At 37.5% G+C, this 25,184-nt stretch overlaps 1 protein-coding gene across 5 annotated transcripts in view; it reads right to left on the reverse strand.

Annotated features, from left to right (window-relative positions):
- Nucleotides 1-3,068: 3,068 nt before the first annotated feature.
- opa1 (OPA1 mitochondrial dynamin like GTPase) overlaps nucleotides 3,069-25,184 on the reverse strand; it is a 157,952-nt gene continuing 135,836 nt past the window's right edge. For all 5 annotated transcript variants that reach the window (XM_063045731.1, XM_063045734.1, XM_063045732.1 and 2 more), the window contains 2 exons: nucleotides 5,738-5,801; nucleotides 3,069-3,883 (listed from right to left, as the gene is read on the reverse strand). In XM_063045731.1, coding sequence (XP_062901801.1) covers nucleotide 3,883; nucleotides 5,738-5,801 — 65 coding nt within the window. In that variant the 3' untranslated portion in view covers nucleotides 3,069-3,882. The remainder of the gene's footprint in view (nucleotides 3,884-5,737; nucleotides 5,802-25,184) is intronic.

A 25,184-nucleotide genomic window follows, 5' to 3' on the forward strand; every position in this document is an offset into this window, starting at 1 on the left:
TAACTTCCTTATCACTACATTTCCTCTCACACTCACTCTTCAACCACCAGCCTCTCAACTACATAAGACCATAAGACATAGGAGCAGAATTAGGCCATCTGGCCCATCGAGTCTGCTCCGCCATTCAATCATGGCTGATCCTTTTTTTTTTCTCCTCCTCATCCCCAGTTCCCGGTCTTCTCCCCGTAACCTTTGCTGCCATGACCAATCAAGAACCTATCAAGCTCTGCCTTAAATACAAAATTATAGTGATAAACAAAGTATCCTGTTCAATTAACTTCAGTGGCCCAGGTTTCAGAAACAATGATCTACATAGAAACATAGAAAATAGATGCAGGAGTAGGCCATTCAGCCCTTCGAGCCTGCACTGCCATTTATTATGATCATGGCTGATCATCCAACTCAGAACCCTGCACCAGCCTTCCCTCCATACCCACTGATCCCTGTAGCCACAAGGGCCATATCTAACTCCCTCTTAAATATAGCCAATGAACTGGCCTCAACTGTTTCCTGTGGCAGAGAATTCCACAGATTCACCACTCTCTGTGTGAAGTTTTTCCTAATCTCAGTCCTAAAAGGCTTCCCCTTTATCCTCAAACTGTGACCCCTCGTTCTGGACTTCCCCAACATCGGGAACAATCTTCCTGCATCTAGCCTGTCCAATCCCTTTAGAATTTTATACGTTTCAATCAGATCCCCCCTCAATCTTCTAAATTCCAATGAGTACAAGCCTAGTTCATCCAGTCTTTCTTCATATGAAAGTCCTGCCATCCCAGGAATCAATCTGGTGAACCTTCTTTGTACTCCCTCTATGGCAAGGATGTCTTTCCTCAGATTAGGGGACCAAAACTGCACACAATACTCCAAGTGTGGTCTCACCAAGGCCTTGTACAACTGCAGTAGTACCTCCCTGCTCCTGTACTCGAATACTCTCGCTATATATGCCAGCATACCATTCGCCTTTTTCACCGCCTGCTGTACCTGCATGCCCACTTTCAATGACTGGTGTATAATGACACCCAGGTCTCGTTACACCTCCCCTTTTCCTAATCGGCCACCATTCAGATAATAATCTGTTTTCCTATTTTTGCCACCAAAGTGGATAACTTCACATTTATCCACATTAAATTGCATCTGCCATGAACTTGCCCACTCACCCAACCTATCCAAGTCACCCTGCATCCTCTTAGCATCCTCCTTACAGCTAACACTGCCGCCCAGCTTCGTGTCATCCGCAAACTTGGAGATGCTGCATTTAATTCCCTCATCCAAGTCATTAATATATATTGTAAACAACTGGAGTCCCAGCACTGAGCCTTGCGGTACCCCACTAGTCACTGCCTGCCATTCTGAAAAGGTCCCGTTTATTCCCATTCTTTGCTTCCTGTCTGCTAACCAATTCTCTATCCACATCAATACCTTACCCCCAATACCATGTGCTTTAAGTTTGCACACTAATCTCCTGTGTGGGACCTTGTCAAAAGCCTTTTGAAAATCGAAATATACCACATCCACTGGTTCGCCCCTATCCACTCTACTAGTTACATCCTCAAAAAATTCTATCAGATTCGTCAGACATGATTTTCCTTTCACAAATCCATGCTGATTTTGTCTGATGATTTCACCGCTTTCCAAATGTGCTGTTATCACATCTTTGATAACTGACTCCAGCAGTTTCCCCACCACCGACGTTAGGCTAACCGGTCTATAATTCCCCGGTTTCTCTCTCACTCCTTTTTTAAAAAGTGGGGTTACATTAGCCACCCTCCAATCCTCAGGAACTAGTCCAGAATCTAACGAGTTTTGAAAAATTATCACTAATGCATGCACTATTTCTTGGGCTACTTCCTTAAGCACTCTGAGATGCAGACCATCCAGCCCTGGGGATTTATCTGCCTTTAATCCCTTCAATTTACCTAACACCACTTCCCTACTAACATGTATTTCCCTCAGTTCCTCCATCTCACTGGACCCTCTGTCTCCTACTATTTCTGGAAGATTATTTATGTCCTCCTTAGTGAAGACAGAACCAAAGTAATTATTCAATTGGTCTGCCATGTCCTTGCTCCCCATAATCAATTCACCTGTTTCTGTCTGTAGGGGACCTACATTTGTCTTTACCAGTCTTTTCCTTTTTACATATCTATAAAAGCTTTTACAGTCAGTTTTTATGTTCCCTGCCAGTTTTCTCTCATAATCTTTTTTCCCCTTCCTAAATAAGCCCTTTGTCCTCCTCTGCTGGACTCTGAATTTCTCCCAGTCCTCAGGTGAGCCACTTTTTCTGGCTAATTTGTATGCTACTTCTTTGGAATTGATACTATCCCTAATTTCTCATCAGCCATGGGTGCACTACCTTCCTTGATTTATTCTTTTGCCAAACTGGGATGAACAATTGTTGTAGTTCATCCATGCAATCTTTAAATGCTTGCCATTGCATATCCACCGTCAATCCTTTAAGTGTCATTTGCCAGTCTATCTTAGCTAATTCACGACTCATACCTTCAAAGTTACCCGTCTTTAAGTTCAGAACCTTTGTTTCTGAGTTAACTATGTCACTCTCCATCTTAATGAAGAATTCCACCATATTATGGTGCAACATAATCGACTGGGGGAACTGGGGTTGTAACAGGAGGATATGATAGATTTAACACCATGACATGTTCAGACAGAACAAATGGAGAGAAATTATTCTCATTGGAGAGTGATCAAGAAATGGTGCACAAGGAATGCAGAGATGGTAAATGAAGATGAGGAATTTTGATCTTTGCAATTTGCTTAGGGCTTGTCAAGATAGTAATGGAGACAGTCATAATAGTAGCAATCAAATGGAAGACTGCAGCAGTGGGGCAGTTGCAGAAGTTGTGACTAGTTGGATTGAACTTGGACTTGTCAGGGAGAATGATCTGTCAGCAACGCAACCATTCTGTGATATTGCAAGTAAATTCCATATGATCCACACTAATTAGTGACCATGTACTCAGAACTTTAACCCTTTTTTATGTCTGTACCTCAGTTGGCAGAGCCGGCTTGAGACACAAGTGAAGCACATTTAGCAGTTTTATGGATGGGAAACATTTCAAAGTCAGCACTTCCATTTCCAAAATTTTACTCCGATTTATTTAAATACAACGGCATTCAATAAATACATGACTCAATAATTACATCATGCATGGCCTAGACAATTCAAAAGGAAAAAATCACAAACTATGATTTTTTTTTTACATTCATATTTTCATCTGCGCAAATTCTGGAGACTTGGTACAACACGGAAAGATCCAAAAGGAAACATATCAAATATGACTTTCAATTTAGTACAGACAATAATTTGTCTTGTGAACACTTTAATTTCCTTGTCTTTTGAGGATCTGTGAGATACAATCTTTGCATGTGAGTCAACAAGTGCTACTGAATGTACTTGGATAAGACAAGCGGACGACATAATGCCCCAACAAGTGGAGTTTCAGACAGTTGCTCTTTATTTCTCTAAATCTGAATATTTGCACTGAAATATTTTACACATTCGACAAAACAGTTCATCAGCTTTCACCTTGCAGTGACGCTTAGTCTTGCTTGTATACTTGAGGCAGTCAACATTTTAACGTTTCAGGAGATTTAAAATTACAATAGAAAAAATTGATTAGTTAAAGCTTTTGTGCTGAAAATGTCAAAATTATAAAAAACGCAAGGAAAACGTTGCTCATGAATGTTCAGCTCAAAGATTAGAATGCAAGGAGAATTAAATAATTTTAATGTACACAATTTATGAAGTGAAGTCTTCTGAGGTGTATGTAAGCCAATGGTTTATCTCCCTGCAGCACTTCACCCAATGGTTCCCGTTTCAAGCAACTTCTCTTGTCACAAAGCTTCAGATCAAAGGCTGTGTCTGGAATGAATTAGCATGAGGAGAAAAAATAATGTAGTGCAACAATAAATGGTTCATCAGCATTGGAATATTTAAAAAAATACATATCAACTGGCACTCAGCAGTTCTTTCTGATAATATTTTACTTACTCATTCACTGTTGTTAAGCAATAGTGAACAATTGCTAATAATCATACTTAAATATAAAATTTATATTTTATAAATTAACTATTCAAGGCCTAAACAATAAAAGAAGTAATATGCATAAAGATTTGATCCAATCAATATCAAAGTTATTTTTTAAGAATTCTTTCAACGTACAGTACAAATATCATGGGTTCTGAAATACTACAGAAATGTTGATAGTGAATCTGCAACATGAATGCCTGTGAGATCAGCAATCACTGTCAGCACTATTTTCAATGATCACTTGGAAATAAAACTTAAATTACATTCCAGAAACAAATTAAATGCTATTTTTGGCTTTACCCAGTAGCTTAGCTTTTAAATCAACAAAGAGGTATGATCCCTAGTTCATTCTGAATTGACCTGAGTTCACAGGGATACTACAATTATGCTGGGAAATCCTACATACATATTTGTTGGCAATGTTCAACGACCAATGTTCAGTATGAAGTACTTAGAAAGTATAGAAATCACTTTGTTGTTTCTCTTGCAATCAACTAGTCTGCGAACACACACTGTTTAAGGCTTGTACAGGCAAAATGGTACTTTTCAGAACTGGAATCGGATTTATTAACACTGACATTTGACATGAAATTCGTTGCAGCGGCAGTACAGTGCAAAGACATAAAAACCAACAAGTCACCAAAATAAATAAATAGCACATAAAAAATAACTAGGTAGTGTTCATGGGTTTACCGTCTGTTTATGGAAGCATTTACCAAATCAATGCAGCATTTCACGAAGATATAGGCAATTGTTCTAAAATTGTATGGAATGGTGAAAAGTACACTAATGTTTAACTGAATTCTTAAGAATAAATGGCTAAAATTAAATAATTATGATTGAACCAAATCCTTGCTTAATGTAGCATGAAAAATAAAGTGCATCATTCGGATGGTACACATTCAAAAAAATACAATTAGTGATAAACTCCAGCCACTATCAGTAAAATAACCGTAAAGCTGCAAGTTGCTTATCATTACTAACAAGAGAAAACCTGCAGATGCTGGAAATTCAAGCAACAGAAACAAAATGCTGGAGGAATGTAGCAGGCCTTGACTGTATCTTTTTTCCAGATATGCTGCCTGGCCTGCTGAGTTCTTCCAGCATTTTATGTGTGTTCCTTGCTTATCATTACTAACTGGCTTTTTGAATGAATATACAGTAGATGAGCAGATTTTACTCAAGTTTTCTTAATTATTATTTCCTTCATGTTAATTATCTTGGCCAGTTCTCTCAATATTCTTCATTTCCTGGAAATATTGATTTGCAAAGAGGACTTGTTAAGATGCCTGCTGCTTCAGTGCTTTCAGCCAACTGGCCAATATTTATATGAATATCTTGACAGCTACTGGCAGCTGTTCCTCTGTAAGGATAGCAAGGATCACAATCAAGCTTGATGCTGATGCCTTCCTTCAACAGAGAATACTGGAGCACATTTCTTGGAATGGCTGCTAGGCACAGAATCTCTGATCAATATGTTAACATTTTTGAAAGCTGAAAATAATTGTAGTGTTCATGTTTCCTAAAGGAATAGAGCTTAGGATGTCTTTTTGCACTATAATTCAAACACTTATTGGGGAAATATTTAGCCAAGAATAGAGCTCTTAAAATACAAATCTTTTAATAAATTTATACTAAAAAAAAGATGCTAATTTTGAAAACCCATTCATGTATTAGAAATCTTACTATTTTTCTTGAAGAAGTGCTTCAATGAATACTTCTAACTTCTCCTGAATCTCACGAACTCTCTCTGAAATTTAGAAAAGTTTGACAATTACTACAACCACAATACACATTAAATCAAAACAATAAGTACAGGCTATTGTAATGAGAGAGTGGGGCTTGTGCTCTTCGGAATAGACTTGATGTAATATTTTTACAATGTGAAGCGGCCTCACCTGTGCTTGCGTCAAGAAATGAGAGTTAAAGAGAAGTTAGTTTTGTGTTTATTCATTTACTGTTTTTGAGAGCAAATATTATTCCATATCTCAAATTTCTGGGCATTGATTTGCGAGTTCTTTTTGGGCAAATTCCCGTAACTCAAACAATTATAATGCGGCGGTCTCTTGTATCCAATTTATATGGAAGCATGCGAATCAACCATGGAAGATTTGACTAATCACACCTGTAAATAATTTTTATTAGACACATTATCAACCCACATAAATTTGATTCAAAGCATAGCATTAAGTATATTAATATAATATTTGTTTCAGTTGCCTGACTGTCAAAGCTTACTTCATTAACTTATTCCAACCATACAGATGTCTTGAACTATGCATTGAACCTATCACCACCACCACCCACCCATCAGCTTTTCTTATTTCTAGTAATTGCTGCACTATCACAGTAAAATTCTCTTCTTCAGTTATCATACCTTGTTTAAGTATAATGGTGATTCAGAACTTTGTCAGCCAGATGGTTCTACATTTATCTCAAAAACCACAGACAAATTGCATCTTCAAGTACTGAATCCAACCCATTTTTTCTAAAATATTGTGACAGAGGTGTTTTGAGATGTAGCTAAGTAACTTGACTATTCCAATTGAAATATTCCTTACATACTGACAGCAAGACAACCTCGAAATGCTTATTTGCATCCTATCTGGAAATTCTTAGCATACACTGCAAATCACTTAGTGTTGGTAAATAACGGACCAAAAATATCTAACAATAAAATCTTCCAAATTTACTTTATTAGCTCAAGAAACTATAACAAATGTGAACCACCACTTGTAGTAGTTTGTCTGACACCAGACAATGCCCCTTTTTTTTTACCTTTTCTTCACATGGCAAAATCTGAATACATGCTTTCATATATTTTAAAATGATTAATACTAAGTCTTACAAAGAAATTGCACGTATATAGAATTCATTATACTAACAAATGCCAATATTTCAGTGAAATTACTGCACAATTCCTAACTTTCCTTCATTCAACCAATTTTCATTCAAGACTTGCAAAATCATTTATACATTAAAACCGTAAAAAGCTATCTCCAACTATTGCCTTCTTCGAGGAAGTGAAAAAACAAATTGAAAGTAGAGTGGTAGATGTAGTGTATTTGGATTTCAGCAAGGTATTCAGTAGGCTCATTCAGAAAATCAGAAGGCATGGAATCCATGGTAAACTGGCTACATGGATTCAGAATTGGCTTGACTAGCAGAAGGTTTTGGAACACCATATTGAGAGCACGGAAAGATATTAAACTATGTGGGCTTAAACAATTAAGTACATTCTACCCAAAGTTCTTTAACAAGCTTCTTCATTTTTGATCAAATCTTCCCTAGTTAACTCATTCATTGCATATGATGTTGTTGGTACTTGTTATATATATTCTGCACAGCTGGAATAGCAACGGCATCTGACTTCTTCACAGAATTGCAAATTAAAATTCCATTAGTGTGCATTATGAAAGCTTGTTCTGGCTCTGTTTCTAATTAATTTTAATTGAATATCTTAAACATCAGAAATTTAATTGACAATCTCTTAATTCTACTTCTTATTTCAGTGAAGTAAACTTGATGCATAATTTCCAAACTTGAAGTGATTATTCAATAAATCAAACTTCACAATAAGTAGTAACATCCAGGTCATGCTCTCTTCTCATTACTGCCATAAGGTAGAAGGTACAAGAGCCTCAGGACTCACGCCACCAGGTTCAAGAGCAGTTACTACTGCTCAACCATCAGGCTCTTGGACAAAAGGGGATAACTACACTCAACTTCACTTGCCCCATCATTGAAATGTTCCCAACAACCAGTGATGGCACTTTACAGGCTACTTATCTCATTATTTATTTCTATTTATATTTGCACAGTTTGTCTTTTGCACTTTGGTTGATCTTACATTGATTCTGCTTTCGTTACTGTCCAAAAGATTTGCTGAGTATGCCCACAAGACAAATCTCTGGGTTGTATATGGTGACATTTATGTACTTTGATAATAAAATTTACTTTGAACTTTATTTGTGTATTCAGTGTGCCAGAAGAACTCCACGGGACAATAAACTTCTACAGACAGAGAAACAGTGAGTCTACAAGATCAATGACCTTTCAACAAAATGCCATCGACCTGGATCATGAACCTTGTTTCACTTTTCCCAGATGCTGCCTGACATGCAGAGCATTTTCTGGTTTTATTTCAGAATGTAGCACCTGCCATTCTTTTGCTTTTTGTTCAGAATCAGTGAACTATTCCCTGATAACAGTGAGCTTGCAGACATACCTCGTGGGCTGGATCATGGTTTGTAGTGGGTAGCAGTCCCTACTAAACTACCATCTGCCCTCCAAAGGATTCTCATCTTCCACTAACGTAAAGTGAAAATACACAACGCACTGGAGCTCTTGCTCCACCATCTCACTGAGGTCAGTAGCAACAACAGAGCACACTGACCTTACATTGAGCTGCATGTCACCTTTGGTCTAAAATTAAATGCACTTGCATTTTAAATTATAAGTCATCTCACTTTTTTCTGAATGATAACTATACATCATGAAGCTACAAGATTATTGCAAAAGACAGCTGGTTCACTTATTTTTTATCGAGGGATGACAGTAGGCTGTCATTACCTGACTTGACTATTTGTGACTCCAGGCAAACAAAGGCAAGTGACTTTTATCAGCCTCCTTAAGTCAAAAAGAATATTCAGCAAAGGAACAGTGCCAAACGAATGAAACTAGCAACTGAATGCTTGACTAAACTAATTCCTTCAGCCTGTATATTGTCCATCTCTCTCCATTACCTGCATATCCATGTGCCCATCTTACAGTCTCTATAGTATTTACCTTCACTACTATTCTTGGCAGTGCATTCCAAGCACTGTCACTCTCTGTATAAGAAACTTGCTTTGAACTGAACCCCTCTCACCTTAAATGCACATTGTCTAATATTAGATAGTTCAACTTTGGGATAAAGATACCAGCTGGCTGTGTGATTTCTGCCTTTCATAATTTTATAAGGTTCTACCAGGTCTTTCCTCAGTCACTGCTATTTAACAGAAAACAGCTTGATCATTCTTCTCATCACTAGCACTCTCCTTTTAGCACATGTCTCTAATCCAGGCAGCATTCTGGTAAATTTCTTCAGCACCCTCTCTAGAGCCTCCACATCCTTCTTATAATGGGGTAACTAGAACTGAATGCAACATTACAGATTATACTCCTGATAGGGAGTGAGTACAAATGCATAATATCAGCATGGCTAGTGGTGTTTACACTCCATGAACATATAATTGCAAGAAAAAGTTTGTGAATCCTTTGCAATTACCTGGTTTTCTGCAATAATTACTCATAAAATGTGGTCTGATCTTCATCTAAGTCACGATAATAAACAATCATAATCTGCCTAAACTAATAACACACAAACAATCATACTTCTTCTCATCAATATTGAGAACACCGTTTAAACAATCACAGCTTAGGTTCAAAAATGCATGTGAACCTCTGGGGTAATGCCTTCTACAAAAGCTGTTTGGAGTCAGGTGTTCCAATCAATGAGATGAGACTGGAGGTGTGGGTTGTAGAGGTGCCCTGCTCTATAAAAAAGATGCACAAAGTCAGGTTACAGGCAGTCTGCTCTTCTCAAGAAAGATCTGCTTATGTGCACCATGCCTCAATCCAAACAACTTTCAGAGGACCTTAGAAGAATTGTAAAGATGCATGAGGCTGGAAAAGGCTACAAAAGTATTTCTAAAGACCTACAGTCTACAAAGAAATTGTCTACAAATGGAGGAAATTCAGTACTGTTGATACTCTTCCCTAGGAGTGGGCGTCCAGCAAATATCACACCAAGAGCTCTGCAAAAGACCTGCAGAAAACACTGAACAAGAACGGTTTTCATGGAAGGACACTACGGAGGAAACCAATGCTCTCCAGAGGGAAAAAAAATTACTGCACATCTAAAGTTTGCAAAATACCACCTGGATGTTCCACAATGCTTCTGGGACAATGTTCTGTGGACAGATGAGACAAAAGAACTTTCTGGCAGAAATGCACATTGCTATGTTTGGAGGAAAAAGGGCACTGCAGACCAACACCAAAACCTCATCCCATCTGTGAAACATGGTGCAAGGAGCATTATGCTTTGGAGCTGCTTTGTTGCCTCTGGGCCTGTACAGCTTTCAATGGTTGAGGTAACAATGAATTCAAAATTGTATCAAGGCATTTTACAGGAGAACGTCAGGGTAGCGGTCTGTCACCTGAAGCTTAATAGAAGTTGGAAGATGCAACAAGACAATAATCCAAAACACAAGAGTAAATCAACAACAGATTGGTTTAAAAAGAAGAAAATTCATGTTTCGGAATGGTGAAGTCGGTCTAGACCTTAACCCAATTGAGATGCTGTGGCATGACCTGAAGAGGGCTTTTCATGCAAGGTATCCCAGAAATATTGATGAAGTGAAACAGTTTTGTATAGAGGAGTGGTCTAAAATTCCTGCTCGCCTTTGTGCAAGTCTGATCAGCAGCTGCATGAACATTTGGTGCAGGTTATTGCTGCTACAGGAGGTTCTACCAGTTATTAAACACACATACTTTTTCCATCCTGGACTGTGAATTATTAAACAATGTGTTCAATAAAGACAGGAAAAGTACAATTGTTTGTGTTATTAGTTTAGGAAGATTCTGTTTGTCTACTATTGTAAATTAGATGAAGATCAGACCACATTTTATGACTAATTAATGCAAAAAAACAGATAATCGCAAGGGGCTCACAAACTTTTTCAGGCAACTGAAAAGGTAAAAAACAACCAAATTAACAGTATTTTATTGGGTTTTATTGTATTTTTGAATGTAAAAATATTCTGGTGTATTACACAAAATGCTAGAGAAACTCAGCAGACCAGGCAGCATCTATGGAAAAAAGTAAACAGTGAACGATTTAGGCTGAGACCATTCATCAGGACAACATTTTGTGTGTATTACATTGATTTCTGGCACCTGCAGTTCTTCTCTTGTTACTGACCTGTCATCTGGCTTTAATTGTTTTAAAGTGTCAGGAACAATGAAAGATGCATTTCTCGTGACAGCTTATTGCTGTCAACATTGAGTACAGTTCTTCAGGTTCCACCACCTGAGAAATGGTCGCTAGCTGCAAGATAATTTGCATCATGTAGAAGCTGTGCAATGAAGGTCTCTAGCACAGGTCATCCTGCAGTTCTGCAGCAGGCAAGTGTGGTCAAAGGATTAGCCCAAGGTGGCATGTATGAATAAGCATGAACTGAACTGACTCATAATTATACTAGTGACAAAATTCAGCCTAGACACAGTTTTAAAACATGATCAATTATCACTTTATATTTGTTTAATACAATGTGTGGCTGATCTTTTGCAATAAATAGAACTTGTCAGATGATATTAATGATTATAGAAGTTATAAACTTCATAAAACAATATATGTATGCATCTGGTGATAAAGTACAATTCTGTCTTTATTTGCAAGATCATAAACAATTAACTTAGATTCAATTATACAACTTCTGAGAAGGTCAAAGTGTTGAAATTGCAAGAAATGTGAATGAGGAAACTTTGAAGCAGTAGGAGAAAACAAAAAACACAAGCTAAAAGCTCATAACAACCATCATGTGCAAACATTAAAGTATGACCCACACAGGCCTTTAACTGACCCTTAACCCTTCATTAATACCGTTCCATCAGTCTTTTGAAGAGTATTTACTTAAGTGATGAATTATTGCATGCCTTACTTCATTGTTTTCCTGATCTGGATGTGAATATTCTTTTAATCCCTTAGCCAAGATCTTGGAATCTTTTTCAAGCACATTATGTAAATGTGAATGCTTTCAAATATTATTAGAGTTTCAATGCAGTTCTTATCTCTGCATGATACCACTGCCGTTTAATTTTCTTAACTCTAATCTTCTGGTGGAAGGTTTAATGTAGTTGTGAAGTGTCAAAAGCACAAAACCTGAGTAGATAAAAGATGTTGATATCCATCCTTAAAATGACATAAGAAAGGAGAAAACAGCACTTATATTGATGCATAATGATATTTCTAGATATTATCAGATGTTTTAATACCATTCATGGCCAAGCAAATAGAACATTAAATAGAGAAACTATAAAAATTGATTTTCATAGCCATGATGGTACATATGCTAATTCCTGTCCTCATTCCCTTCTATTTGCAAGGCAATTCAGTAAACCTCCTTATGTTGATTATCTAATTAGTAAAGTGAATACATTTTTTTCTGAATGCAGATACCAGTGTTTTTTCCCCTCAAAGTTGTTGTAAAACAGCAATTTATAGCAACGTTAAGAATTAGGAGCAGGATTACACCATTTGGTCTTTCTCGAAGATCAGGACCAGTGTGGGGAATCTTCCGAGTATTCCCACCATGGTATGTATATCATTTAAGTAAGAATACTAAAACTGTATGTAATAATGTAGGTGTGGTCTCATCATATTATCTTTGTAATAATACAGTATAATTTTACTCAGATCCTCTCTCAATAAACGCCAGTGATATTTAGGGTACTCATTTACTGCATTTGCAATTTAGTATTCTGTGTACAAAACAATTGGTGCGATTAAAAGTCAACACTTCCCAGTCTGTAGCAACTACTTCACCCTTTTGTTTTGTTACGTTTTTTTCCTCAGTATTTTCCATCTGCCATGTTTTTACTCAATCTCTTAGCCTCCTTACATTCTGTTTCCTACTCAAATTCACATCTATTGACTTTGTACTATGGGTCGTAGAACACAGAACACTACAACACTGGAATATTGTGCTGAACCAATTACATTAGTAATCAAATGGCCAACTCAACTAATCTCTTCTGCCAACACAATGTTCATATCCTTCCATTTTCCCTTACACTCCTGTGCCTATCTAAACATCTCTAAAACTCCCTAGTATATCTGACTATGCCGGCTGGTGGCGTAGTGGCATCAGTGCAGGACTTCGGGACGAGAGCTCCCTTGCACGCTCTCCATCTGTACCTGGGTTGAGTGTCGAGCTAACAACTTGATCTCGTAAAAATAAAACCTGGAGAGGGATGTGTTCTGCCAGGTTTCAGATGCCCAAGACACGCCGTACAATGAGCACACCGGAAAAAAAAAGATTGGTGCAAAAAGCTTGTCATGACGGCGCCCTGACGACTCCACCAGGAGTTAAGGGCGCATGCACACACACGCATATCTGACTAATCCAAGATTGCCAACCTGAGAAAAACCCATTTATTCCAACTCCTTGCTTTTGGTCTATTAATCAACTCTTAACAGTTACTCATTAAACTTGTTCGACCACCTGTGTGAGATTTTAAGCAAAAAAATTTGAAATATATCATATTCATTCATTTCCCCTTTTCCATACTTTTGGTTACATAGAATATCGAACATAAAACAGTATAGCACAGGAACATGCCCTCTGGCTCACAATGTTGTGGCAAACCAAACACACTCAGACCCTGCTTAAACGCTGAGGATGCGATCCTTGGAGGTGAAATGTTATGTAAATCAGTGCGATGTGGGGTCATTATAACTTTACGTAAATGAACATGAGTGCCTGATAAAAAAAATCAAACCGAGATATATGATATATTATTTTATGTATACACAGTCATTCGTGGAGTAACAAACAGGCAAATAGGCCCAACCTGTACATCAGTGCAACAGCAACACATCACAGCAGCAGTGGAGGGAGGCGTGTGGTGGATACATCATGTCGAAAACACCTCTCTGGTCAATGAACTGGTCCATGATTTGTGTGATCGTGGTGATGCTAGTGCTGAGGAATTTTGTGGTTGAGGTTTCTTGCTGGTGTTTCCTCTTCTTCATCAGACTCACCCAGGATGCATTGTTCTGCCAATTCTCAAAGCTCTTCATAATTACGGGTTTCACCATGAGAATGCAGTTTCACACCTATGTTAAGGCTTTTCCGAGACACTTTAGATCTACTACCCTCACTAGAAGTTGCAAGCTGTTTTCCAGACAATATTGGTTAAAAAAAAATGGAATAAATTGGCGAGGGAGCAAGAATGTTTACACACTTGGAGGAGGCAGAGTGTGAACTAATACGTGATTGGCTGTGAGTGGCTCAGAGTGTATGTAAAGTGTTCTCATTAGCTGACTGAATGTCTACTGTAATGGTGGCTGCTCTTCAAAAGTTTTAAGTCTTGCTTAGAATGAATTTTTTTCATTTAAAAAATTCAATAACCATGTTGTAATGAATTAGCAGAATGCTGGGTAGTGTTATGCAGGGTCTGAGTGTAAATTAATAATCAAATGGCCAACTAAACTAATCTCTCATCCCTACACAATGTATATATCATTCCATATTCCTCACATTCATATGGCTATTACATGTCCCTAATGTATCTGCCTCTACCACCACCCCAGGCAGTTTTCCACACACCCACCACTCAGTAAAAACTTGCCCCTGACATCTCCTTTGCAAATACTCCCTCTCATCATAAATGCATGCCCTCTGGTATTAGACATTTCAACCTTGGGAAAAAAGATACTGTCTGTAAAAATATCTCTCATAACCTTATATACCTCTATAAGTGCTCCCCTCAGCATCTGTCATTCCAGAGAAAACAACCCATCTTTGTCCAAACTCTCGTTATAACACATGCCCTCAAATCCAGGTAGCATCCTGGTAAACCTCTTCTGCACCCTCACCAAAAACTTGACATCCTTCCTATAATGGGGCGACCAGAACTGTATAAAATACTCCAGATGCTGCATAACTAGAGTTTTTATAAAGAATTGATCAAGAAAGAACAAATGAATTTCTTGTCAATGGTTCTGTGTCAAAATCTGAGACTAATCCAGCGTAATTATAGATTACAAAATGTTACAGGGGTCTTCTATAAAACATTAGAAAGTTGAAAAATCAAGTGACTCATTCAGTCACACCTGCATACACAACCTGATGTGGCAGGAATTGACTATTGTTCTCTTTCAGTTTACACTGAGTTCTCTGAGCTGCTTTTGCAAATGTTGGAACATCTGTTGTGTTTGTATTACCCTGCAACAGCTTTAAATTAAATAGAGGATTCTTAGTATCTACAAATAAAAGTAGGTTGGCAGAGGTTAACATTTGAGAATTAGGCTGATCTGCCAGTCCCCAAAAACTAATGAAGTTTTGTGGTTACTTAAATTTTCTAATGGCACTCCCACTGTGCAACCAAACTCTAATTCAGATATGACTGAATATTATATTCTAAGTAACACCTAAACTTAACAAGGGAAAAGGTATGTTACTAATTGTTTAAAGGATGCTAAATTGTGACAAATTGTTGGATAAACATGCTCTCTAATTCTTTGTCTCCAAGTTCAGAAAGGTTTTATACAATGGTGGACAAAATGCTAATCTTGTACTGAAAGTACAAAGCACAAAATTACTGCTTATGAAGTTTACATTGAGCTTGTTGGGAGTTATGAGGAAGGCCAATAACAAATATATCAGCATAACAATTAAAGAGTTCTTAAATATAATGTGAGTTAAGATAATTACGAAGAGATGCTTTTTTTATATTCAACGAAGTATAGTCATTGGAGATATAAGGCATAGAGACAGCCAGGTTCTAGAGAATTTATAACGGGCAGCATGGAAATATCAGCGCAATTAAACAAACACTGTTTCTCTTCATGGAAAAAGAGGAATGAAGGAAATTCGTAATGAAAAGGAATGCCAAAGAAGCCTGTGGGTCTGAAAACCAATAAATCCTAAGAACTCCAGTGATTAATATATCCTGGCTTTGAAAGTGATAGCTATAGAGTTGGTGGTTCCTGTAGTTACTATCTTGCAAAATTTGATAGATTCTCGAATACTGGGAAGGTAGTAAATGTGACTTTACTGCTTAAACAAAGGTGGAGAGGTATAATGTGAGGACATTCACTGTCCAGGGCCAGGGGGCCTTTTTGCCAAGCTTAGCTTTCTAACTCAGCAGCTAACATTTCTAGAGATCAAAGAATTGTTTTTGAGTAAATTAAGCTTCCAACCAATATTCTTTGTTTAGCTTCTTGTCATGAACGGGAACCAGTCTTCAGTTCTTATGTAAACATGCAGTGTCTGTAGAGCACAGACTGCTAGCCCACAGCATGGCGCTGGTTGCAGTGCAAGACAATGGGGTTATGTTAATTGGCATGTATCAAACAAGGCAGCTGGCTAAGTTATTTAGTTCAAGGAAGTTTACAAGCCAAATTGATACTATCACTTAGCACTTCAAATAGCTGATCTATCAATAGTTGGAAGATTTGTGTACTGCATTCACAGCATTAATTTAGGGTATCTGGGAACTCTGACCCCAGAAGCTTCTAGATCAGCAGTGTGGAAAGGTATCAGAAAAAAATCTTGAACAACTCAGAAATTAATTCTACCTGTGAATGACCCTGACATTCTACACAAACTCATATGATTTCAGTTGATGGACTAGAAAACAGAAAAATTGCCTAAACATTCCCTTGTGGCACCTTGAACCAAATAAGAAATTCCTTTGTGGTATCTGGATCTTTTGTCAGAATGATTCTAATTATTAAGGGTGGCACTTCATTCTGAATGAAGTGGGACCTGCACCATGATATTATCTGACACTTCTTCACATAGATCTATTATTCAAATAACAACTGAGCTATTTGAAATCCTTCATCATTGATGATTAAAATAGTGTTTAAAAAGAGATATCAATACAATAAATTATTTATTGCATCCAGTAACAATATTGGTATCTACTATCATTAAACAAAATTATAAAATTTCAGCACCTGCAGTTTCTTGTGCCTCCATTACATAATAGCTCTCCTCTCAATACTATCCAGTTCCAAATGAATAATTATTTACATTTAAATGTTATTTACTTTGGAGATAAGTATTTATGCTACTTACTCATAGGATGCAAACCCAGTCTTTATTGCTTATACCCAATTACCTTTGAACCATAGTTTGCTAAGTTAAAAGTCAACTAAGAGTCAGCCACATTACCGCACGTCTGTACTCACAAACAGGCCAAGCTAGGTAAGGTTCACAGACTTTCCTCCACAAAGGATGTGGTGAACCACTCTTAGTGACCCACATATCCTTGACAGCATATTAGGTTTGCAATTAAATTAAAATGTATCCTATAGACTAATAAATTATGAATGAACTAGTCACAGTGTGTGTAATACACAGGCACACCACACGTCTGTGTGCTTAGCCCCTGCTCTATTCACTTTACACTTATCACTGCATGGTTAAGCACAGCTCCAATGTTATATTCAAGTTTGCTGACGACATGACTGCGGTGGAGATGAATCAGCATATAGTAGGGAGATTGAAAATCTGGCTGAGTGGTGCCATAACAATAACCTCTTACTCAATGGCAGCAAAACTAAGGAGATCAATATTGATTTCAGGAGGAGGAATCCAGAGGTCCATAAGCCAGTCCTTATCGGAGGATCAGAATTGGAGAGGGTCAGCAAATTTAAATTCCCCAGAGTTATTATTTTGGAGCACCTGTCCTCGGCCCTGAATGCAAGTGCAATTACAAAGAAAGCACAGCAGCTCCTCTGCTTCCTTAGGAGTTTGCAAGCATTTGGAATGACATCTAAAAGTGTGACAAACCTTTCTAGATGTGTGGAGGAGAATATATGACTAGTTGCATTACAGCCTGGTTTGGAAGCACCAAAAGCCTTAATGGAAAATCCTACAAAAAGCAGCAGACATGGTCAAATCCATTATAGGTATAGCTCTCCACCTCATTGAGCATATCTACATGAAGCGTTATTGCAGGAAGGCAGTATTTATCATCAGGAACCCCCACCACCCAGGTCATTCTCTCTTCTCACTGCTGTCATTAGGAAGAAGGCACAAGAGCCTCAGGAGTCACACAATCAGGTTCAGGAACAGTTATTACCCCTCAACCATTAGGCTCTTGAATCAAATGGGATAACTTCATTCAATTTCACTTGCCCCATCATTGAAACTTATGAACTCACTTTCAGGGACTCTTCATCTCATGTTCTCAATATTTATTGTTTATTTATTTATTATTACTTGTTTCTTTTTTGTATTTTTGTTGCCTTTTTGCATACTGCTTGAAAGCCTAATTTGAGATTTATCAGTGATTCTATTGTGGATTTATTGAGTATGCCAACAAGAAAATGAATTGCAGGGTTGTATATGGTGACATATACAGTATGTACTTTGATACTAAATTTACCTTGAGCATCCTGTTTAAATCTTTTTTTTTTAGCTTTCCTTCCCTTTTAACTGCTTCTGGCTGTTTTTCTGTAAAAAGGCCAGAGGGGAACTAAAAAATAATACTAGGATCAAATTTGTATTTCTTTTTAAACAACAAATCTAAATGTTTGCTTGCATGGAACAGGAAATAATAATTACAGCATAAGTAAGTTACTGTTTTATTTTATACCCTGTGATTCAGAAGCCATAGAGTTATTGGTGAATAAAGAAGGAAAATAGTTAATTTTTGAAAATCTCCTAAATTTTTATCAAATAACTGTTAGGTATAATAATATAATAATAACATGATTATTTACATTCAAGAAATGATGTATTTTCTCCTTTAAATTTCATTAAAAAAATTAAAACCTAAAATTAATGTTAACCTACTTCAAAGCCTTTAGCTCAGCTGATCTGAAGGGATGGTTATAGAAAGAAAACCTGGTACAGAATTCTCATCTTCCTAGCAGCTACCATGGAAGCTAACTGTGTGGTAACAATGAGTGAAATGTTATGTGGAGCTTTAATACGGCAGGTTATGGTTGAAGCATAAGAAAAGGGAGGTGAAGAAATGCAACTGATGAAAATGTGAGAACATGGAGGGAAGGAGAAGAGAACACAATAAGAGTAACTCCATTTGCCACAAGCAGAACTTCCTAGTGGCCAATCATTTTAATTCCCATTCCCATTTTCATCTGTCAGACCATAGCTTTCTCTTGTGCCAAGATGAGGCCACCCTCAAGTTGGATATTCTGTCTGTGTAGCCTCCAACCTGATGGCATGAATATCGATTTCTCCTTCTGGTAAAAAAAAATCTTCCCCTCCCCTCTTCTTCTATTCCCCATTCTGACCTTTTACTTCTTTTCACCTGTCTATCACTTCCCCCTGTTTCTGTTTGGATTGGGCAAAATAGATTAGGTTTATTAGCATTAGGTTAGATTAGTGATATGGACTTTGTATGGATTATTATTCATAGTAATAAGTAATTCCTGTCTTTGTGAATAATAATACACCAATTGTAATTGGTGAGAATCTTCTGAAAGATGTGGACTGTTTCATGTTGAACTCTCGGCATTTTATACTAGACTGTGTCAGAAAGCTCAGGATTCGAATTGAAAACTGAAGTTTTGAATTTAATGGCTTAAATTCACCAATAATTTATCAGCTGCCTTCCAACACTAGCTGGCTGGTGGTGCAGTGGCATCAGCACTGGACTTTGGGGCAGAAGGTCCCGAGTTTGAATCCAGCCAGCTCCCGTGCATGCTTTCCATCTGTGCTGGGTTGAGCGTCAAGCTGGCAACTCGACCTCGTAAAAAAGAAATTGCCTGCTACCGAAACATCAACAGCAAAATGCCCTCTTGTGAGTTCAACAGCAAAATGCCCTCTCGTGAGTTTAAAGGCAATTTCTCTCTACTTTCTTCCAACACTGGATTCAGCTAGTAATGTAATGCAAAAAAAAACAACTGAAGGGGAAAGGATGTAGTAAGGGTGGTGAATCTTCGGAATCAATGCCAAGGTGCCACTTGTATCTGTCTGCAAGTGAAAAATACAGACTCAGGGAAATATACATTCCTTGAATTAAGTTTATCTGAATGTTTGTTTTTAAAAGTTCTAGTCCATTACAAATGAAGCTAGAACACAACTATATTATGTCTATACAGTATATCCTGCACAAGTTACATCTTGGTCTCTCATGTGGTTTCACCTGAAAACCACATTTGACCTTCTCTTTTGGTATGCAATACAGTAGGAAATCAGTTAACAAAGACAAATTCAGACACTTGAGATGTACCCCCACATAAACTGCAAATTTGTACAAATAATTAATTTCCAAGGGAAAGGGTAAGTCTAATGTAGAAAATAATACTTTAAAATATAAATTATTGAAACCATTTCTCTAAGATAGTATGCTATAAGATTTTGAATACAGAACAAAATCAAGTGAATTTTTCTCATATTTCTAGTGTATTTAATGTCCTTTAGGCTCAGGTGATATTTTCATGCAAATAATGGTTTTTATACTTATAATATTAAACACAGTTGCTGGTTAACTTTTTGTGATGAGAATATAAAAGCAGGAACATTACAATTTTTATCACATTTGAATGTTGTGTACAGATTTTATTTAAAAATGTTAAAATCTGAAGTTATTTACTAAAATTTATATAATCTAGAATTATCTAGTATCTGTATTACCTAGATTATCTATAGTCTAGTATTATAGTTAATCTAATACTATAAAGTTAACCAGAAATGTACATTAATGCTGAAATTACAACGCTTATTACTCAACAATTTTCCCCTTCCATGTATTTAATAGTCGGATTGCAAAGCGAACAATGCCATGATTAATTAGTGTTGACAAAGAGTCCTTTAGAAAAGTAAAAGTTTATGCACAACCTCAGAAGAACCGACTGTTTTCTCTATGCTTCTAACACCTAGTTCATAAGGTAGAGTTTCAAGTAGATGTGGCCCAGAGGAAAACTAGTGAGCTTTTAAAAAGAGAAGCCACCCAATGTGCTGCCCTTTAAGATCCAGAACATCATCTATCTCCCAAGAAGAAAGATTTATATCAACCCATTCCTTGTAGGCTGCAAAACAGATGGGAAGTGAATGGACAGTCAGCAGGTCAAGAAAACACAAGGGAGGTGCTATTTATCTCCTGGCTGTACATTCCCAGCATATGAAAGGGGTCAAGACTACAAACACATTGCTGGAAGCTGGAAAAGCCCCTTTATTTCTCGGCCGTTACAAAAGAGAACGTGGTTCCCATCCTGCTGTCAAATAGCATAAATCTCCATTTGTCAAATGTTTGACTGGAAGCGCAACTCAAAGAAATGCATTGGTGAGACTATAATAAATCAAAAGTAACAACCACTCTTTGGAGGGAACCAAACAAACTGTGGCATTGTTTAATCAGACTGAGCTCTAATATCCTGGACCATTCCACTACTTCACTGTTTACACTGCACAGCCTTACCAACAAACAGCTCTTTTGGAGGAAACAGGAGAGAACAGCAAATGAATGTAGAGAATAAATTAATGTAGAGAACCGCATAAATGAATCATAAAGAAGCAACCATTTAACAAAAAACTGAGCTGAAAGCAGTAAAATTCCAGCTGCATGAAAAAAAATATAAGTCTTCAATCCTAGGAACACCAAATATGAAGTAGAGATTTAACTAAAATAAAGCATAATTTTAAAAAGGTCCTTAACTTGAGTTATAAACGATAGCTCAGATTAGTAAAAAAAAGCATGAACTTTTTTGTACAACATAGCATTAAAACAACATACAAAAGGAATTGTTAAAAATACAGTATGACTTATTTTACTGGACAATTTAGAAAGTAAAGTGAGAAAATTATACTGTTAACTTCCTCTGTTTTGAATTCAATGGTAAATGAGAGATTTACTTGAAATATTTCAAATTTTAGACAATTTGTCACACATCATATAATCTAGAACAATGCATTAAGCGATCACTCTCAACAAAATTAGAATTGTCACATTTTAATATGCTCTATACTGATAGCAACACATCTGCTCATTCATTTCTTTTCCTTTTTCAGAAAGGAATTGCTGCTAAATAGATAATTAAATACCTGCTGCACTCTGAAAATCAACTGTGTGATTTTATTTAATGTGATAAGATGTTACATAATTGTAAGAGCTTTGTTCATTTATTTATTGGATCTGTTTTCTATTCTGTTCACTAATTTTCCGTTTTGATTCTGAACTGAACATATGAACTACTCCAAGTTAAATTACTGTTAAAGGATCTAACGTTATCATAAAGTTCAGCTTTTTAGTTTACATCAAGTCAGGTCACTTGATCTCGACACTGGAATCCAATGCATCTTTTAAAAAGTTACAAGTACTGCATGCTGCCAAAAGCATCAAAGCTTTGGAAGCCAGCAATCCAGGTTCAGATTAATGGTTAGTAAATAGGCTGTTAGTCATGTAACAATTCATCATTTCTCTCCACCCATGACTTTAAATGATGTGACCTGGTTCTAAAGACTAAGCCTGGCTGCGTATGCTCTGTTTCTTGCCTGCAATTTCCTTGTTAGGCTCCTCATCAATTATCTCAAGGCTTTGGCATAAAATCCTTCATCTTCACCGACTTTAGCTGAGTAAACCAATATCCACCAGGGAAGCTTAGTACTGAAGCCTTCAAAGTACTTCACAGAACAATTTTTGTTCATACATGCATATCTTCTCAAACTGCAACATAATCACTTAGTTTTTTCTCTACATTATAACAGGACTCCAAATCAAAAGTGCATTAATATAGTTTCTCAATAGTGAACCCAGAACTTTTAAAAATATTTTTTCCAAAGTCCTCATAATTATAAATTTTTAACATGAAGATATGCTTGGGGAGAATTTGTAAGGTTTGGAGGTCAGGTTTGAGATGGAAAAAGTTGGGATTTAGAATACAGTATTTCTGTTTGGATTGGGCAAAATAGATTAGGTTTATTAGCATTAGGTTAGATTAGTGATAGGAACTTTGTATGGATTATTATTCATAGTAGTAACTGCTGTCTTTGCAAATAATAATACACCAGGTTTTGATTCCAGTCACAGTAACTATCTTCAAATTATTGTTGCAACAGAATAAACAGTAAAGTGTCATTTCCAAATCTTCTTTCAGTACAAGATGAAACTATCGAAGTTGCTAGCACAGCTTTAAAGATTTACTTCCTTAACTACTGTGAACTTTCAAGGAAATCTTGGGGAAGTAAATTGTTGCTATAGGGTTTGGGATGGCTAAAAATCCATCTACTTTTGAATTTGACATTTTTTCCAAATACCTATGTAATAACGAACTTCCCTATTCTGTCATGATTATGTTCAAGTAGGTGCATAAGATTGGGATACAGAGATTCAAGTCCAACAGGCCATAAAGCATCTTCGTGTTCATCTCCATTATTGGACTGTGGTTACTACCTAGTTCCACTATGCGTTGAATCCTTTGATTCAGAACCAGAATCAGAATCAGGTTTATTATCACCGGCATGTGACATGAAATTTGTTAACTTAGCAGCAGCAGTTCAATGCAATACATAATCTAGCAGAGAGAAAAAAATAATAATAAATAAACATAATAATAAAGTAAATCAATTACGCATATTGAATAGATTAAAAAATGTGCAAAAGCAGAAATACAGTATATTAAAAAAAAGTGAGATAGTGTGAGATAGATTCAATGTCCATTTAGGAATCGGATGACAGAGGGAATCAAGCTGTTCCTGAATCACTGAGTGTGTGCCTTCAGGCTTCTGTACCTCTTACCTGATGGTAACAGTGAGAAAAGGGTATGCCCTGGGTACTGGAGATCCTTAATAATGGACGCTGCCTTTCCGAGACACCACTCCCTGAAGATGCCCTGGGTACTTTGTAGGTTAGTACCCAAGATGGAGCTGGCTAGATTTACAACCTTCTTCAGTTTCTTTCAGTCCTGTGCAGTAGCCCCTCCATACCAGACAGTGATGCAGCCTGTCAGAATGCTCTCCACGGTACAACTATAGATGTTTTTCAGTGTATTTGTTGACATGCCAAATCCCTTCAAACTCCTAGTAAAGTATAATCACTGTCTTGCCTTTTTTATAACTACATCGATATGTTGAGACCAGGTTAGATCCTCAGAGACCTTGACACTCAGGAACTTAAAGCTGTTCACTCTCTCCACTTCTGATCCCTCTATGAGGATTGGCATGTGTTGCTTCGTCTTACCCTTCCTGAGGTCCACAATCAGCTCTTTTGTCTTACTGACGTTGAGTGCCAGGTTGTTGCTGTGGCACCATTCCACTCGTCGGCATATCTCACTCCTGTACGCCCTCTCATCACCACCTGAGATTCTACCAATAATGGTTGTATCATCAGCAAATTTATAGATGGTATATAGAGAGTAGAGCAGTGGGCTAAGCATACATCCCTGAGGTGCGCCGGTGTTGATTGTCAGCGAGGAGGATATGTTATCACCAATCCACACAGATTATGGTATTCTGGTTAGGAAGTCAAGGATCCAATAGCAGATGGAGGTACAGAGGCACAGGTTCTGCAACTTCTCAATCAGGACTGTGGGAATGATGGTATTAAATGCTGAGCTATAGTTGATGAACAGCATCCTGACATAGGTGTTTTGTGTTGTCCAGGTGGTCTAAAGCCCTCTGGAGAGCCATTGAGATTGCGTCTGTCATTGACTTATTGTGGCAATAGGCAAAATGCAATGGGTCCAGGTCCTTGCTGAGGCAGGAGTTCAGTCTAGTCGTGACCAACCTCTCAAAGCATTTCATCACTGTAGATGTGAATGCTACTGGGTGATAGCCATTAAGGCAGCCCACATTATTGTTTTCAGGCACTGGTATAATTGTTGCCTTTCTGAAGCAAGTGGGAACTTCCACCCGTAGTAGTGAGAGGTTGACAATGTCCTTGAGTACTCCCGCTAGTTGGTTGGCACAGGTTTTATATTCACCAGGTTACAGTTTCCACTCATGAAAGTCAAAGATATGTGGGCATGGGTAAGGGATCTTCCATAACAAGAGTAACACAGAATGCTGGAGGAACTCAGCAGATCGTGTCATAGAAACATAGAAAATAGGTGGAGTAGGCCATTTGGCCCTTCGAGCCTGCACTGCCATTCAGTATGATCATGGCTGATCATCCAACTCAGAACCCTGTACCAGCCTTCCCTCCATACCCCTGATCCCTTTAACCACAAGGGCCGTATCTAACTCCCTCTTAAATATAGCCAATGAACTGGCCTCAACTGCTTCCTGTGGCAGAGAATTCCACAGATTCACCACTCTCTGTGTGCAGAAGTTTTTCCTAATCTCGGTCCTAAAAGGCTTCCCCTTTATCCTCAAACTGTGACCCCTCGTTCTGGACTTCCCCAACATTGGGAACAATCTTCCTGCATCTAGCCTGTCCAATCCTTTTAGGA

The sequence above is a fragment of the Mobula hypostoma genome, chromosome 4 (assembly GCF_963921235.1).
Source record: "Mobula hypostoma chromosome 4, sMobHyp1.1, whole genome shotgun sequence".
Lineage (NCBI taxonomy): Eukaryota > Metazoa > Chordata > Chondrichthyes > Myliobatiformes > Myliobatidae > Mobula > Mobula hypostoma.